General features: G+C 41.9%; 1 protein-coding gene across 1 annotated transcript in view; it reads left to right on the forward strand.

Annotated features, from left to right (window-relative positions):
* SI (sucrase-isomaltase) overlaps positions 1-7090 on the forward strand; it is a 51501-nt gene extending 44411 nt beyond the window's left edge. Inside the window, exons 44-48 of the mRNA XM_051626269.1 lie at positions 554-678; positions 928-1016; positions 2463-2512; positions 3674-3844; positions 4943-7090. Coding sequence (XP_051482229.1) covers positions 554-678; positions 928-1016; positions 2463-2512; positions 3674-3844; positions 4943-5005 — 498 coding nt within the window. The 3' untranslated portion in view covers positions 5006-7090. The remainder of the gene's footprint in view (positions 1-553; positions 679-927; positions 1017-2462; positions 2513-3673; positions 3845-4942) is intronic.
* Positions 7091-19545: the final 12455 nt, after the last annotated feature.

Below are 19545 nucleotides of genomic sequence, written 5' to 3' on the forward strand. Positions count from 1 at the left end.
GTGCTGAGGGTGGAGGTGTGAGCCCTCCCTCTCCCTTTTACAAACTTATATTCAGGATCAGTTCTTAGCCCTGTAACATCTTCAGAGCTGATTAAAAAAATCCTTGATCCCTGTGTAATAATGGGTAACAACATGACCACACTTAAGGGAAATTAAACGGTGAAATAATCCCTTTAGTTTGAAGTCCTTCTGTTGACTTTTTTAACCCTCAAAAAACAGAATGTTTGTAAGGAATGCTGGAAAGAAGAAAGACAAAACAGGTTTAGCCACATCATCTTCACAGAAAATAAGAAGAGCTTTGGTAACAGGCACCAACCATCACTTCATTAACCAGATGTGTGTATTTCACCTGGCTGGCCCCTTTGGTCCAGCTGCTGTCACCTACAGCCCAGCTGCTCTTTCTCAGAAAAGCACTATGTAGTTACTGCTGCAGTAACAACTCCTAATTAATCTGTCCAGCAAAACATGATAATTTCACTCTAAAAAAATCCCTGTAGAGTGAGAGCAATCGAGTAGCTTACTGTTTTGTTTTGTTTGTTTGTTTTGTAACTAGGATGAAGACATTGGCTTTAGGGCACAATTCAAAGTTTTACCAACTCCTTTGGACCACATCAACCTGCATATCCGAGGGGGACACATCCTTGCTTGGCAAACACCTGCTAACACAACTTATTACAGGTAAGTTAACTGAAAATTTAAAAATGTAGTTTTGCACAATTCCATCTAAATCCTGCCAGCCCTCAGAGAAGCTTCATGACTGATTTTCTGGTTTCCTCCAGATGGTCTCCTTTAATTTAATGGCTTAGGAAGATGGGTGTGGGAGATCAACTGAGTGGCACAGAATCTCTCTTTAAAAATCTAACATTTGCTAGATATGAAATGTGATTGGCTGAGGAAAGTGAGGAAACATTCCTGTGTTTTCCATAGCCGGAAGAACCCGCTGGGCCTCACTGTGGCTTTGAATGACAACCAGTTTGCAGAAGGACAGCTGTACTGGGATGACGGGGTTCGCATCGGTATGTATGGTGCTCCTTGCCTTCATAAAGTCCTGTCTTGGCCTAGAGGATGGTCAAACACTGCAATAGGATGCCCTGAGAGGCTGCTGGGCCTTCAATATCCTTGGAGATATTCAAAGCCCAAATTAAAATAGACAAAAATTCTCCAGGGTGTGAACTGGAACTTGAAACCCCAAATAATGCTCAGGAGCTGTCTTAGGAGCTCTCCTGTCTGCAGTTGTCCACAGTGACACAGTTGTCCATGTGGGAAGTCCAAGCTGCAGGGAAGTGCATTGCTCACCATCACCCTGGACATGAAGTGCTGGGGGTTGCTTCTGCCTCAGAAGTCCTCAGTGTCATGTGGGGTGTCTTGAGAAGGAGCATTAGGAGCAGATGGAAATGATGGACTCTGGCCAAAGCAATCACGTCTCTGGAAGATGTACCTGGACAGGCCATCAGAGACAAAACTCAAATAAACCTTCAGATCAGCATTATAGCAAAATGATTTTTCCTGATGTAAACAGCACCATGCTATGATTTACAGAATTAATACGTTGTATAAAGGAAACTGTGCCCTGGACCTAAGGCAACAAAGATATCAAAGCTTTGTCCTGAAACCTATGGGAACCATAACCATAGATTATGTGGGAAGCTTTAACTCATTTCCTCAACATTACTCAATTTAAATCCTCTTCAGACAAGAGATCCTTAAATGTTGTTTATCCATTCCATCCAGGGTTTATTGCCCTTGCAGTAACAATGAGCTCTCACCCCAGGCTACTGCAGGGAGTGCAGCAAATGGTGCTGTTTTGCATAATGATGTGCAGGGAAGTTTGCAGGATGCTCTTGGTGTTTTTGAGGTGCTTCACATACAGCCCAGCACTGGAATTCAGAAATGATGGTTACATTTATGGAAATCTGATGAGAAATGAAATTAGCACAGATTGCAAGGTCCCTCTCACCAGGATGCCTGTCATCTGCCTGTGGCAGTGCAGAAAGGCAAGAGCCTACAATGCCCAAGCTTATCAGCACTACCTGGAGTGCACTTAGTGCTGAATAATTGATGAAATGAATAGTTGATAAAAATCTGCAACAGCAACTTCTGTCACAGTCACGTCACTGGACAGTGGATAGAGTTGGACGTGGGAAACAACTCCAGGGCCTTCTCCAGTGAGAAATGTTTTTCTCTGGCTAGTCTTAGCACCCTTGATCTTCCCAATGCTGTTTGGTTGCTTCTTCTGCATCCAACCTCTGAAACATTCTTATTTTGACCTCGTTTAAATAACATGCAGTCCTACAAGAAAGTATTTTATGTCTAAAAGCCTGTGTCTCCTGGAAATAAATAACTTTATGTACAGACACCAAATACTTGTATATAATGTGGACACAAATCTTGAACTGCAATGTTGATAATGTGTTAACTAAGGTGAATAATGAATATATTTTATTTTTCCTTTTCTGTAACAGATGCATATGAAGATGGTGTGTATCTGCTAACATCATTTACTGCTAATAAGGTATGTCATGCTATCTCATAGTGTCTGAATAATCACCTTAAGTGATTACTATTCTACATATAACTATAGGTATTTTAATTTGGGATTTCCTCATGTCTAGATACCTCACCCTCATAATCAAATAGATTGCAAGTAATACAATTAAACTGTGTTAAGAACAATGTTAAGAATGATTCCAAAGATACCAATATTGTTAGACAGGGTGTACATTTATGGCACTGTAATTTCTGATATAACTCTGAAGGACAAGTTTATTTCATAAATGGTTTCTATCAAGGGAAAGCCCACATCAGGGCAGAGCATCTGGAGCATGTTGATGGGTCAGAACAGCTATGCCAGGAAAATCAGCAGCTGCTGCCTCAGGGCAGGATTGCTTTTCCTTTCTTCTTCAACACAGAAACCTGGCAGGCATTCCTGGGTAACCAGGTCAATGAACAGGATTTCAATGAACTGGCATTTCTAGGATGTTGGGTTTCAGTTTTTATCATAGCCAGTTGAGTAGCTGCAATTAAATTAGACTGTAATTATATGGACTTTGGTTTAAAAGGTTTTAAAGTAATGCTTTTTCTTTTTGTAACAGAAAATACACTTTCTTATTTCATTAGTTTTCCAAGGTGCCAGAATGTCTTCTAATTTTACCCACACTGTTCTTTCTTCTCATTAATTCTGTCTTTGTCAAATAATTGGATGTTAATTGCTAAGGAAGAGAAGTATGTTTTGCTAATTCTCAGTATTTGCAGTTACAAAGAGATGATGTAAGATAAATGCACCTTTTCCTGCTCTTATAAAAGTTGGTAAGAAAAATCCTAATGAAAGGGGTTGTGAATCAAGCAACCTGCTGGACCTGGGCCCACTCTAAAGGAACCTAAAATCACAGCCACTGGAGATGGGAGAGGACCTGTGGGTGCTGAAGGAGACGCTGGGGGGGAGGAACTGTTCTGGGAGGGCATAAACCAGGGAAAGCAGAGCCTGGATCAGGCCTCAGAGAAGCCAGATGAGGCAAAACTGCTGTCCCTGTGACAGTGCAGGAAAGGTTTGTCCGTGCAGTGCTTGCTGCCTATAAATAGATACATAGGAAGAGAGGAGAGCAACTGAAAAGCACAGGAGGACTTGTACCAGTCAAATGACAATCTCCATGATTTTTTTGCCTTTTCCTTTCAGACTGTTTTAGATATCCAGGTCTCCCATCATGGCTACACTGACCCAAACAACTTGAAGTTCACTGAGATTAAAGTCCTGGGAGTTCCCACCAGTGTCAAGCAGGTGACCGTGTCACAGAACGGCGGGACCATCCCCTCCTCTCATATCATGAACTACAACACAGCCAAGAAGGTGAGCTGCCAGATGCAGGGTAATGCCTGTGTGCTCCTCAACTTCTGGAGATGCAGCTCTCAGCTGTCCTACCATCTCTATATTTCAGTGAGGCACACAAGCTGCTGTCAGGTAATGGCTACATAATAGACAGTTCATGTTGTGCAGTCAGTGTGGTAGAGCTTTTAAGCACAGAAATTCCTGTCAAGGAACCCCAAGCACCTCTGACAGTGGGAAAGTGGTGGATTTTCTTTTGTGTTTGGTTTCTACTCTGTGGGATGTGAAAGAAGAAAAGCAATGTTCATAATCTCTTCAAGACCCTGTTATTGTCAGCCTCGTCTGACAACAATTCCACTTCCCAGCCCTATTTGCCTCCCACTCTTCCTTCCCCTGCCAAGTCCCATCTTGGCTGTGGGTGTTGCAGCCCAGGGTTCTCACATGTAGGAGTGAAATCCCACTTCTTCTAAAGCTCCCAGCTTCCCTTTCCCCGAGATCAGAGCACCACGATCCACCTCTGCATGGGCTGGGCTGCCCAGGGACCACCCCCTTCTCTAGGCAATCCAGCCAAGCCCTCCTTAGGGCAGCTGGTCAGGGCGGGACTGTGCTGCCTTTCCCCAGCTTCCAAATCCAAACACAGCTGCTGAGGTTTTCAGTCTTGCCAGTTCTCTGGTAGAGGGAGACTGCCCAACCTCCTCTAGTACTGGGGTCTTACCACCCTTCCCTTGAAATCCAGTATTCTGTTAAGTCTTTGTTCTTTCACTCTTTCTTGGGAAGTCAGGACTTACATAAGTTTTGTGCATAACAAAAAAAAGATGGGTTTAAAAATGTAAAAAAGAATGGAAGGATTTCATTCTGCTGTTGACTTTCTTGATGGGAAAAAAAAAGAAACCTCAGTTCTAAAAGGCCCTCTGAATGAAGGGAAGGGCTCAGGGCCTCATCATCAGACATCCCAAATCTAAGGTGGTTAAACTGTGTTTACTGTGACACAAACATGAAAGGCAGGGGAATGAATTCTTGTAGCCTGGAAGAATGAGAAGCCACCATACTCTCTATTGCACACAGACAAAGCAGTGGATCCTCAGGACAGAGTTACTAACTGTTTGTTTGTTTGTTTCACAGCTCCTGACAATCACCAAGCTTCAGCTGGAATTAGGCAAAAACTACACTGTGCAGTGGAGATAAAATGCCTGCAAACTGACACTGGCCAAACTGCTGAATCTTCTCATTGTTTCAAGACCATCTCTCATTTTTTCAGTTTTCAGAGTGTCATCTTGAGAATACTTTTTACTAAACAACCATACCAGTTACAGTCAGTTCCTATCAAGGTATGATGTGTATAGAACAGATACGTTTCAGTGTTGCTGGAGGCCAACTACAAGGTCTCCAGGTGGTGCACAAATCTGTGTTTTTAACAGTGTAACTTCATCTTTCAAAACTGAGAACTGAATTCAAACTCTGTGTTTTCTCAGAGTAGAATTTCTGGCTGACTTAATCCTTGCCAAATTTTGTAAAAAAAGATGTTTTTGGTGTTACCTACATGGATTTGGGGCCATAATTCTGCCCAGATTTCACTTTCATCTTACTTTTAATTATGCCTATCTAAGTCACTGCAACAGAGAAGTATTTGAGGCCAGACCAAGCAGAAGTAAATGTTTTCAGAATATTGATTTAGCATGAAACTATGTTTCAAGTTGTTGATCCATAAAATACTGAGGTACTTGCAAAAGTCATTTGAAGGTGGTTTTTGTTTGTTTTTTCTTTATGACTTTAGCCAGACATTTATGTTCCCTTGTGTTTTGATCCAAAGTTGTACAATTAAACCTGAAGTGTCAAGGTTAACTAGTGAATGTTGGCCCCTGAGTGTGGATTTCACTATGGGAAATGTTGCTCTATATTTACTATAATAGTAATTCATGTTAAAGACTCTTTGTACCCCAAGAGTGCAGCATGTGATCTAAACAGATTGGTAAAGCCTGTTTAAAATTAAATTTGATGGGCAGAAACTGCTGTCAGAGGCAGCAGTAACCTTTAGTGACTGTGCTAAGGATTCATTTAAAGGATTCTTCCTGCTTCCAAATTTTGTAGTAAACCAGCTGAGTAGCCAACATCTCATGAATTGTTACGAATTTCTGATCGATGATGGATTGAAATTGAAACTTTAAAAATTAATCCAATGGGACAAAACACACCTAATTATCCTACGTGGGAAGGATGTGTTTAAATACACATCTGGTATGTGCTACACATAGACAATTAGTAAGTGCATGTGTAAGTGTAAACACATGCACACACTATATATATTCTTTAAATTATTAATATTTTAAATTCTATTATGTAAAGGTTTTTAAACTTACTATAGGGTTGTTCTCAAATTCAGAGTAATTTCAGCTGAAGTTTTAATGCATTCCAGGCATTATGCACACAATAATCATTATGTAATAAGCAATTCAGAAATGCTCTCTGACCAGTGGTTCCCTTTTAATAAACTCATGAGACCTTGCAGGTGGATATACTGCACCATTTCATCCCACGGATATAACCCCTGGAATTCAGGGTCAGGACATAAAGCAGCTGATACTAATAAATTCCAGCTCTTTTAAAAACTTGAAGCCATTTGCACTGAGCACTTGGTGCAGGAAAGGCAAAGAAAAGAGACATTCAGGCAGAACGGTCCCAAAAGTAATTTTTAGCAACATTATTTGCTATAAACTGTGCCTTAAAAATACCACAGGGATGGAGAAGAGCAAAGAACCTGGTCTAGATGAGTCCCTCCAGGTCTGTGGCTTTCTTTGCTGGCATGGGAAGAGCTGAGCTGGAGGATCTGCTGCATAACACAGAACATGTCCAGCCTCTTTGTAGAGTGAGGATCCATCACTTGGATGGATCACTTGGAAAAAAACCTTGTACCTTGTTTTGGTATTTGGATAAACGTCTAGGACTGAGGAGCACAAAGTGCTGGTTTGAATCCAGAAGAGCTGCTGCCTAAAAATTACAGAACTTGGATGGCTTGTCTTATTTCCTCATGAACAGAAATGAAGTGGGGAGTAACACACTGTGACTTGCCATGGACGTGTTTGACATGGACCCAGCAAATGGAAATTGAGAAGAATCTTTCTCAGGTCCAACCCTTTTGCTTCCTTCACTTTGTCGTTGCTTTCACTAATATATTTAATTCTGTTAATGTTTTTAATGCGTAAGAAAATAAGTAGCATTTTTAAACAATATTTACACCATCAAGTTTATCTTTAATAAATATCTGTACTGACACTTTCTGCCGCCTCTGACAAGCCAGCACAACTCAGCACAGTCATTTAAAATAACAGCTGCACCATCTTTTCTCTCCTCTCTGTTGTCTCCTGTTTGATCTACCCAGTTCCTCACAACAACCCGACACATCTCTCCTCCCCTTTGTGCTGGGACGTTTGGATTAAAACAGACAGGGGTGGAAAAAACAAAGCTCTGGGAGGATCTGTGCTGTCAGGAAACACAGCTGGGTTTGCTGTTTGAGGGTGACACTGTTCTCTGCTGCATTGGGATCACTCATGGCCACTCCCTGGAGACAAGGGATGGCCAGCAGGGGCCTGGCTGGCTTTGGCCAACCCGGCCAACCACAGGAACGGGCTGTCCCCACAGCAGGACATCAGCCACAGGCTCTCCTGATGCTTCAGAGTTGTACATTTCCCTTGTACTAAATAAGGAATGAAAACAGACTCTCCTGCACTGCACACACAAGCTCTCAGACTAGTCTGTTCCTAGCCAACATTCCCAGGTTCATTCTTGGGCAGGCAGGGACGCTTGGGAAGGATGTTTTGTTATCTTTCATACCAGGCAGCTTTTGTCTCTCTCCAAGTTTCCATCTTATTCCTTTAATGAAATACCTCTCACAACTGAGCTGATCTCTCCCTCAGCTCCTCCTTTTCTCATTTTCACTGCCAGCCTCTGCCTTCCGCTCATGGTGCTGCCATCAGGCTTGAGAAAAGGCTTTTTTGGGTCCTACCTATTCCCTCTCTAACCTTAGAAAATGAAGTGTTTCCACTCCCTCTCCACACTGCCATGTAGAATGGATCTGATCGGTTCTGCCCTCCACCTTCATAACTAGAAACATTTTCAAATGAAGATTGAGACATCCCACCCTGCAGTGACAGCCTAATCTCTCGCTCTCTGCCCACTGAACATTTCAAGCCATAAAAAATAAACTTTGCCTGACTTTGAGAACTTACCCACATCACAAAAGCCTTTTCCAAGAGTTTTAATTGAAGCAAAACATCTATTTAGGTTATGATGTCCTGCCTTTAACTTGAATAGAATAATTCCTTTTCTTGTATTTAACCTTTGATCAGCCACCTACCTTTGAACTCTTGGATGATGACTTCCTTCTTGTTCTCCTTGTCCCACTTCTCCTCTATCTCTTGTGTAACTGCACCTAGAAATCAAAATAGAATTCTTGTTGGTGAAATAACTCTTCCCCCCCCCTGCCCAGGGATAGTTTCAGTCCCTGTGTTTGTCCTTTTGTTTTTTGATATAACCACTGCAGAGATCTGGGACAGAATACTGTAGGATGTTTGTAGAGGTTTAAATTCAAGTCAGCATTGCAAAACAATTATCAATATTCCAGATTACCTCTAAAAAGTCAACTTGTCTATGATGGCCTTTGCCCATGGTCACTTACAGGACTCATCTCCCTCCTAGCCCTTGCAGAAGGACCTCCTCTGGGATGCCACCCAGCCAGGCAGGAGGAAATAAGGGTCCTGCTCCTGCTGGTGCTCCTGGGTTACTCCCTCCAGGTGACAGACACCTGGAAGGAAGCTCCACTTCCCTGCTGGGCTCCAGAAACCTCCAGAGAAAATAAATCACAGGAACAAGTACCAAGAAAAGGATGACGTGCTGTTTAATGCCATTTTTCTCAGACCTAGGCCTGCCTCTGTCTCTCTTTTCCACCTCCTTCTGGTGATGCCAATGACCCCGGGCGATGCACGAGTGAGCAGGGCTGGTCCCAGGTTGCAGCAGCCTTCCTGTGCAAAGTTGGAGCTTCTCCTACACCAGTGCCTGGTGCTTGGGGCTGCAGAGAGGGGAGGAACAGTTCTCCACTTGCTCAGACAGAACTGCTGGAGCAAGGCAACACAAAACTCAGTGTCACTTCTCACCTGGCTTTTGATGCAGGTCCCAACCCTGAACTACCCAGGTCTAGCACTTACTGAGAACTTCTGGTGGCACAATTTAAATATTTCATTTCAGAATATTTACACTTGCAAATGTTTAATCTAATTCTCCCAAGTAACTAGTGTCACTTGAAAGAACAGTTACGCAAGTAATTTTTTAACAAGTAAAGTAAATCAAAAGTTAACGTGTTAAAAACTGGGGCATGGTCTGCATTTTTTTCCTCTCAGCAGTGCACAACTTAGAATGTTCTAAACCATTAATTACCTTGTTTTAAGTGCTTGCCTTGAATGGTTCCTTGCTTCAGGACAGACACTGGTAACAATCTTCCTTATTAATCTGCAGTCATCATACACGGCCCAGGAAGCAGTTGTCAATCCCCTGTTCCCCAGATTATTTCAGAGGACACAGATCTGAGAGGTTCACAAGTCATGCAGAACTTGCAGACTTGACACACAAACAATGGGCTTTTTTTTTTTCTTTTTTCTTATTCTTCTGAAATATCTTTTTTCATCACACATCCCAACCCCACTCCCGTCACCATCGTATCCCAACGGAAGAGCAACTATTTCCTTACCTGGTGTCCACATAGAAATAAAAAGCTGATTAAATTAGTCATGAATCCTTCCACATTGGGATTGGCCTCAGAAAATCAGTCAGTAGAGTCGTACCCAAGGGGAAGATACTGGTCCTGGGGTGAGGTTCTTTGCCACCAAGGAAAAGCTGGGCTGGTTCCTCTGGTTCCTCACGGCTGGGCTCCTGGGGATGCTCAGCTTCCTGCAAGCTCTATCTCAGTATGTTCTGCAAGGCAGCACCTAGTAAATAAAGCCAAAAAGAAACGGTTTTAATAACATAATCTGAAATAAAATTATTTCTGAACCTGAAGGACATTACCAGGATGATCATAAAGAAGGATCCTCTTATTGAAACTAAAAATAAATGATAAATAATACTGCTGAGAGGGTGAGGTGGGACTCAGGAGAGCCTGGGTCTGCAAAATTCAGTTAGAACCTTTCTTTGAGCATCTTTATGCTGGTTCTGTTGTGCATGAAAACCTCGGAACACTGGTAGTTCCTGGGTCTCATTTCACAGGGCAACACCTCTGTGCCCAGGCAGCATTTTACAGCCTGCTTCACGCAGGACTCAAGTGTACCCACACTGCTCAGGGTGGCAGTGCCGGGCAACACGGGAGTCAGAAAAACCTGCCTGTACAACTGCAGGCTGGAAGAAGAGCAGGAGAGTGTGAGGGATCTTCACTTGCACTTGTACAAATATCCACAGTTAAAATATTTTACCTGAGCCAGTGATTTTTACACCTGCAGACAGGCTTTAAACATTATTTAGCCAGGCTCATTTTACACAAGTTATGTGCTAAGGTGAACCAGGCTGTGAGTCCCTGGATGGTGTTTTATAGCAGGGAACTTGGAGAACACCTCAACATTTTTTTTTACATGTGTATACTCCAAGATGAATAAGAGGCTGTTTAATGCTTTTTCTCCCAGCTAAGTGAATGCCCCAGGAAGAGGAGGTGATGTGCACCAGGAGGTGGCTCCTCCGGGACCAGTGAAGATGGAGGTGATTCTGGTGTGGATCTTCTGACCTCAAAATAAATCACAGCACAGAGAGACAGAATCAGAAAATGGTGAAGGCTGGAAGGGACCTTAAAGATCATCAGGTTCAAACCTCCCTGCCATGAGCAGGGACACCTCCCACCTCCCCATTCAACACACTAGAATAATTTAAAGCTCTGGGTATTATGTCCAGGAGAGAAAACAAACATTTGCATTCAAACTAATGAGACCATCTAAGCCCCAGTGCATTTTATTTGGTTGTGATGGCTCTATTAAAAAACTAATTTGGCCATAATTTAAAAATATGATGTGTATATACATACACACATCCCCCTCCCCATCAATATGCAAATACATCAGTATTATTACTGCACAGGAGCATCTCACACCCATGCTGACATTATGGACCTGTTGCCATGGCAAATGACTGAATATTGTGGAAATGGTTTTCCTTTCCTGGCAGAGGTGGAGGCAGAGCTGGGGGTCAGTGCTGCTTGGGAAAGGCACCACGAAGAGGGGGTGGGAAAGGCTGGTGGGCAAAGCAGCAAACAGGCACCAGAAGGGGCTCCCCTTAGTCTCAGCAAGTTGAATTTCCCCAGTGCCAATACAAGAGGAGGCACATGCACATCTTTCTTGGGATGAGTACCCATCACTCTGCATTTTCTCAGCATTTTTTGGACCTGGATTTTTCCCACAGGGTGCACGTCAGGAGGGACTTCACTGAAACCTCTGAAGTTACACTGGAAAAAAACCTACCAGAAGAAGATGCCCACGACTTCTCAAGCAGCGTCTGACTCTTTCTCAAAGTCTGCTGTTTCTCCTCTGTATCACTGCTGTTTCTCCTCTGTATCACTGCATCTTTCAGACCAGCATTCCCCTTTCTGGATGGATCTCAAGCCCCTCTTGCACCGTTGTCCAACAAGCTGCAGATTTCACTATTTCTTCAGAAAATTTTCTGCTTTTAAGACTTTCAAAAATGACCACTGCCACCAGCAGCACAGCCTGGCGCTGGCTGCACTGCAGGCGTGGCCAGAGTGATTATTTGAATACTCTCAGAGAACCTAGAAAATAGAACCATTCATTAATATCTTATGAGAAGAATTTTGGGTCAGGCTTTTTGCCTCTCATACTGCATTTTAATGCATTTCTTATTGAGCCTTCCATTACAGTTCTGGAGAGGTAATTCATACTTTCCTTCTATTCAATATTTCCTTGCAAGAGAAGAACAAAAGCTGGATTTCTCCACCTACTGCTTGATAAATCCTATAAGATTTTATTTATTACTAATAGATGTTGGATAGGGAATATACTCTCCACCATCTCATAAAACATATTTATGAGAATACAAATACATATATGGGTCAAAAAGGAAATGATTTTTCCTTAAATAAAGGGGGGGTAAAACCAAAAGTAGTTTTTTTGTAATGATTATATATTAAAAATGTCAAACTTTGAGGCTATATAATTTCCAACACAGATTGATTCAAAGTTCCTTTACATATTGAGTAATGAATCATAATATTCTTGTTGTTGTTGTGTAGAAACAACACATCAGAGAGGAAACCCATTCAGCTGCTCAAAATGTGGCTTCCACATTCATGTATAGCACATACCCATATAGAATGTGTCTGAGAAATACTTATACATACCAACACACACCTACACACTCTGCAGAAGTGATGATGTCAACATGAAAATACTTAACTTCACAAAAGATACCATTTTTCTCTTTTTAATATATAATGCACCTAGCAAAAATAGAATATATGCTAATGTTCTTTGAGCATCTTATGAAGAATATTGTTTTCATACTATGGTGGCTCTGTAAGGAGTTAAGATGCTCAGAGATCGTGGATATTTGTTTTTATGGATATTTATGCTCAGCAAACCTGCAGCTATCTATAAGCCCCCTATTCACATGCATATCTTTCCAGCTATCTGTTCAGCTGGGTAGATGTATGGATATAAGCCAGGTGCTTCCTTTGGGTTTTTTTAGGATAACCATGAAAATTAATAAACCAGTGCACCTGCAGTAGCAAGACTTAAAACACCACATCCTTAATATTTTGTTGACAAAATACTTCATTCACTACAGCCTGATATTTAATTTTTTTTAACATTTTTTATTTTTTTTAATAAAATACTAAAAAAAAGTCCTTAGTTTTGTTTCACTAAGACTAAAAAGCAGCAGCAATGCACGTGTTGCAAAATGTAGTGAGAAAATCCTCCTGGTGCTGAGGCGCTCACCAGAGGCAGTGCTGGGTCCCTGCTGGACACAGCCAGAAAATGCTGGTGGAAACCTTAAATCCCTCAGTCCCTTTACTGCAAGTATCATGCTTTTATTCTTATTTACTTTGTAGGTAATTTATGAGCATTTAATTTTAACAGGTCGCAAGGAATAAAATTATCTTTAGTGCAAGGTGCCCAAGTGGTTCTTTGGTTTAACCTTCAGGCACAACTAAAGCTTTTATCACCATCCTGCTGGAAGCACAGATGCAGTTAAATATGTGAGATGAGGAGGTTCAGCCCAGGTGGAGCATCCCAAGGGCTCCCTACATCCCTCCATACCCATGGCTCCAGGGCAGCCAGCAGGGATGGGGCTGGGAAGAGCACTCCTGAGGCCAGGGGAAGGGGAGCAGAACCACTCTGTGCCCTGAGAGATGCCAGCAGGGCTGGGGGGGAATGTGTGCATGAAGTACTGTGGAAAAACAGGAATACTTTTTTTTTATAATTTAAAATTCCAAGTCACATATTTTAACAATAGGAAAAAAAACCACATTAGTGCTGAAACGAAAGAATCTCACCTTCTCAGCTGTCTTTTTTCTTGTCAGCTTCCCAAGTTTCCAAAGCCTAACAAGTTTACTTCAAAAGCATGTAGTTTAAATGTACACCAGATAACAAAAGAACATCTTTTAAGAATATTTTCAGACACATAAAAACCCCTGGCTTGCTGTCGGGGCTGACGTTTTGATGAATGATGCACCAACAAAGATCTGGTGGCAGAAATCAAGATGGTGGCGAGAGTGACACTTTCTCTCCAGCTAATTGACAACCTGGGAAACAAACACATCAAAAGCAACACATTACGGCGTCACTCTGGTGGATCCAGCCTGTCAGAAAACACAGCCTGTTTATTAGTTTGAAGTAAACATTCCTTTTGATCCCAGGCAGGGAACAGAGGAGTTCTGGAAGCAGAAGAAATCCAGCTGTGAGGGCTCGCAGCACAACGTGCATGGAGAAGCACTGAAGGTGCGTTTGAAGGCCCATCAAGGCAGCCAGGAGAGAACCTAGAAAGGCAGCAATTTAAATATTTTTAGTGCTCTGCAGCTTCTTTCTTATTTAACAGCTTAGCAGGGCTGCATATATTACAGACAAGCTGGAAATAACTTCCCGAGATGGGAAGCTGGGAGAGGAGTATCTTAAAGGCATCACTTGAATGCCTCCAGATTCAGGATGGAATATTCAGAACAGAAACCACCTCCAGGAGTTGTGTTTTGAGAAAAGTCCAGAAATCTGGGATTTGATGTCTATTACTTCAGATCCAACCAAGTAACACAAATCTGTTTGCTCATCTGACCGTCCTGACAAACCTGTGGAAATATGGAATCTCCCAGATCATCTCCCAGGAGGAAAGAAGAGAGCTGCTCACTTGAGTAGCCCATGATATGCAAGGCCACCCCAAAGCACCAAATTCCTCTGTACTTGGAATGTCACTAGCCCCTGCCAACACAGTTACTGTTAGCAGTTTCACTGCCAGAAGATCTGCCAGCTCTGAGAGTCCTCCCACTGCACCCATTTTTACAGCTAAATTTAGGGAAAATGGAAAAGAACCTAATAAATGTGACATCCCAGAATACAACAGATAAAAGTATTGCCAGGTAGAGATGGGAAAGAAGGAAAAGAACACAGTAAGACCTATTTAAAAAGTGCAGAGAAGAAAATATGACAATTTAACTCCAAGCATGGCCTAACAAATTTATGAGGAACTTCCCACACTGAAGTCAAACACACAGATTTTGGGGCATTCAGCATCAGATCAAATTCACTCCCAAATTCAATTCCATAACTACCTGGTTTTCAGACCCCTACTACAGTGACCTATGGTGCAGAGGGAAAGGAGTGTCGGGTATAAGACTTTCTGTGAAAATGGCTTCCTGCTCCATATTTCTCTCTTGTAGCCCTAGAAATTGCATTAAATGTGAAATAACATGTTAAAATGCTAGAAATCTGAATGTATTGGTTGTTCTTACACAGCTGATTGGATCTGCATAAAAATGTGCAGGAAGAATAAACAACATTCAGATGCAACTGCCCTTTTCCATTTCTGCAAGTAGCACCACACATGGGATGGTGAAACCTTGGAATTGCTGATGTCAGACAAACCTTCTAGTGTCTGGCTCCAGAATCTTCACTCCTGTTACATGTCTCCGTTTCCAGAGCACATTTATCACTGCAGGTTCAGCTATTATGTGTTTTATTTCACATTGCAGATAATTTTGCTTGTTCTACTGCAGAAACATCATCATCAAGTATTAATAGTATTTCCCTGTTCATAGTCACATTGTGCTCTATGTTTGAGTGTTTTCAATCATTCTAATAAACTATTCTGAAAGAATTATGAATTGTCTTAGAAGATGAAGCAATATTGCACTCCCAGTCAAAAACTAAAGTTCCTCTTTGAGAGGCACAATAGAGAGCAAGAGACATGATTGATGAAGAAATGTTAGAGCTCTCCATGTACAAATGCCATTTGTCAATCTTTTTTTTTTAAAACAAACAAACAAACAAACAACAACAAACTAGAACATTTCAGATATTCTGGTACCTTCTTCACACAATTCAAAACCCACTTGAACTTCCGTGGGAGGCAATTAATGATGATGAAAGCTAACTTCAGCTTTGAGCACACTGTTTTTCAATGCCACCCTCAGAAGTTCAGGTAGATCTCGAGCACTTTGGGTGAATAAAAGCTTCTGTTTCAAAAAGGAGCTGGGCAGCCTATCACACACCCACAGCTTTTGTCTGCTTCATGCAAATTCAAAGAACTGCTCTTATAGCAGAAACGATGGTTGACATTGAGAAGGTGAACACATCAGTTACAGACTCATTTTACTGACAAAGACTAATTACAACACGGATAGGAAGGAACTCAACCCTCAGATTCACCTCAAATTCCAGGGATTTCCATCTAGATGTCATCTAGATTTCATGGCTTCTTCTCTTTTGCAAGCAGATGCATCTGAAGACAACCAGCAGCAGAGCTTTCACTTGTGAAGTTTAAAGAGATCTCATTTCTCTTGAGTGTTTCCTTCCTGAAATGCTTTTGAACAAAAGTTCCCTATGGAAAAAAAAAAGACAAAGATTTGGTTAAAATGAAGACATTCTTTGTATAATATTTTACATTAAATTCATGAGTTACTGTGACTGCTGCTGTTATTACACTTCCACAGCACTTCCAAAAAAGGAGATAGCTAGAAATAATGAAGAATTACTGCTCACAAAGACGTGGTGCAACACTCCTGCCAATGACAAAAGTAATGAGGTTGGAAGAAGATAACACCACAAACCCAACAGTTTGCTTTGCATCTTAACTAGATGATGAAGGAACTAGATGTCATGTGTCTGATATTTAGTAAACACTACATAAATAAGAGGTTACTGCAGCATTAGTTTGCTAAGAAAATGAACAGATGACCAACTTACGTCTCTTGTTCTCCCCACTGATTCCACAGGGTGATGTTCTCCCACCAAAGTTACTGGGGCTCCTCCCATTAATGAGATAACAGCAAACTCTGGACAACCAGAGCCCAGTACAAGCCCAAATGCTCTTACCCCACTTGGTGCAGAGCAGGTGGCTCTGTGCATGGGAAAGGTGGAATCTGTAGGGAGGTTGCACCAAAGGTCTCCCAGCACAACAGTGCTCAGAGGAGCCTCCCACTCCACTGGGGCAGCTCCATCCCCACCAGAGAAGACCCCAGCCACTGCTCCCTGCCCTGAGCTCTCATCCCAGCCATTGGAACCTTCCAAGGGAGAGGGAAGAGCCATGGATGGCAACATGCTCAACAAGGAGGGAGGGTGAACAGCCACCCCAGGGCAGTGGTCAGGGCTTGGGCTCCAATGAAACAAACTTCCACCTAAATGTTCTGCTTCTGTGCACACTAAGAAAATCCTCTTGACATAATTTAATTACACCTCAGAGGACACTCCACCACAACATCAGCAAGAAACTATGAGAACACTGTGTCACAGCTGATGACATTATCTGAGCCACTTTTGATGGGATTAATGTTGTTTAAGCAAGCTGAAGAGAATTTCACTGCACAAAATAGAACAGCAACAGAACAACAGGTCCAGAGGGTGAACAGTGCTGGTACAGGCAAAGGTGGGTAATTATGAAATGTAATTATACTTCCAGTTTCTCAGGGAAAAGAGCAAGACTTGAAAAACATTTCAGCACATTCTTGCTGTGAGGAAAAAAGGACATTTCAAGGACATTAAAATCACAAGCCAGTGGATTTTGCATGAAATGCTGAACCCTGGGATTATGCAGGTCATTTAAATACAAGAAAATATGAGTTATTTCATGTAACATATGACTTCACTAATAAAAGCAAACAGGAGTTAGCAGGAGTACCATACGTATGTGTTCACATATATGCAGGATGAGAATTTTAGACTGGATCTAGCCTGGGTTCCATTTGCTAAACTTTGTACAATATTCAGAACATGAAAAATCTCGTAAGAGAAAATAACAGAGGAAAGGAATCCCATTTATTCTGTTTCCTTGTGCCTTTGCACTAAGATGAGTGACACTGAGTAGTTCACACTGACGCTGCCCAACATGGATGTGCCTTTTCTGTTATAAATTGTGAAAAAGAAGAGGATAATAGGATGCCAGTGGCTGTGACAGTAACACACGTTGCTGGATAAAGCAGCAACATTTTAATTCACTCCTTACAATTCATTGTGAATTAAACTTTTCACACACAGCAAATTATACAGGAATATTAATGATCTCCCCCTCCTTTTCCACATGCACAAAAAATGGGATGTGCTTCACTGAGGACTCTGAAAGTACAAAAAAGATGTGACTGGAAATATTTGAATGGAAAGATTTTTAAATAACTCTTCTAATTAGAAAATGTAGCTCAGATTTAAAAAAATAAAAATAAAAAATGACTCCTCATTGCTGCTGCAAGATGTGGCTTTAGCTGAACTAGAATTTCTCTGCTTGGAGATACTTGTGCAAAACTGCCCTTCTACCTTATGTTTATCCAATTGAGGGCAGGTGTTTTGAGGCCAGAAATGTGTGATGGCTGCAGAAATAGATGTGCTACAAAATGGGAAAGGCTGTAGCTGCGTTAACTGGGATCCTTTGCCCTTTGTCAGTTCCAGTTTCTGTGAGCAATTAAGAATGGTTTGGCCTGTTTTGATGAATACATTTTACAAATAATTTTGCACATATAGTAAAAAATCCAGCAGATCTAATACAGTCAGTGCCAGATTAAAAATATGCTTTGTGAGCTTAACAGGGGGTGAGCAGAAGATACAGCTAAGAGTGTATTTTTGTCATGTAGTGTCCCCCTTAACCATAAAACCCCATCAGCTGCCAAAATGCCAAGGTGTGTTGACTTCACAACAAGCAAGGAAAGGAAAACCCTCATGAAATAGCACAAGAATAGAAATGCTGCAAGAGACAGGAAAACTTTGATTCAATGTACATTTTTCAACATTTACTCAGATCAAACATCTGAAAATAAAAATGTCTGCCTTTCCCACTAAATTAGTTTCAGGCAGAGCATGTTGTTGGATATGGACATTATATAAAACCAAAAGAAAAGGGTATTAAAAATAGAAGGAAATAAATTACAAAATAGGAAGCAACTAAATATCTTGCTTTGAAATAAGATAATTGCTTTCATATAAATACAAATTATTCTCTTATCATTGCATTCTTAATTAGAATTGGATGAACAGGACTTCCAAAAACTCCAGAGGCTCTGTCACTGCAGTACCCAACCCACACCTGACCAGTCATGCTGCACCAACTCCCAACACAGCAGTTCTTGTGCAGAACAACGAGGTCTGTTTTCAGTAACATGTTTAGAAATGTTGGGTTTCAAAAACAAACAAAAAAAAAGAAAAAACATCCAATTCTGCACTAAGCATTGCCTGAAGAGATCTCCTACAATGAATATGTTAGCTATCTGAGAACTTCTTTTTCACGGAATCAGGGAATCACAAAATTGTCAGAGCTGGAAGGGACCTCTAGAGATCATCTAGTCCCACTCCCCTGCTATGGCAGGATCCCCTGGATCACGTCACTCAGGACTGCACCCTGGTGGGTCTTGAATAACTCCAGAGGATACTCCACACCCTCCCTGGGCAGCCTATCCCAGGGCTCTGTCACCCTCAGAGTGAAGTTTTTCCTCATATTCCAATGGCACTTCCCATGTTCCACCTTGTGCCCATTGCCCTTCATCCTGTCCCTGGGCACTACTGAGCAGAGTCTGGCTCCATCATCCTGCACCCACCCTGAGATACTTACAGACATTAATAAGGTCTCCCCTCAGCCTTCTCTTCTCCAGGCTGAACAGTCCGAGCTCCCTCAGCCTTTCCTCATCAGGGAGATGCTCCAATCCCCCAATCTCCTTTGTTGCCCTCCACTGGCCTCTCTCCAGCAGTTCCCTGTCTCTCTTGAACTGGGGAGCCCAGAACTGGACACAATATTCCAGATGTGGCCTCACCAGGGCAGAGGAGAGGGAGAGAATGATCTGTCTCAACCTGCTGGCCACACTCTTCCTCATGCACCCCAGGTTTCAACTGTCCCTCTGGTGGCAAGGGCACACTGCTGGCTCATAAACTTATTTCTGTACTGACCTAAAATAATTCTAAAACCTATTTGACTTAGTACAGCATCTAAATGGACATCTCCAACTGGACATCCACCAACTGCTTTACAAACTCAGGATCAAACCTAATGATCATCTTATC

The sequence above is a fragment of the Apus apus genome, chromosome 8 (genome assembly GCF_020740795.1).
Source record: "Apus apus isolate bApuApu2 chromosome 8, bApuApu2.pri.cur, whole genome shotgun sequence".
Classification (NCBI taxonomy): domain Eukaryota; kingdom Metazoa; phylum Chordata; class Aves; order Apodiformes; family Apodidae; genus Apus; species Apus apus.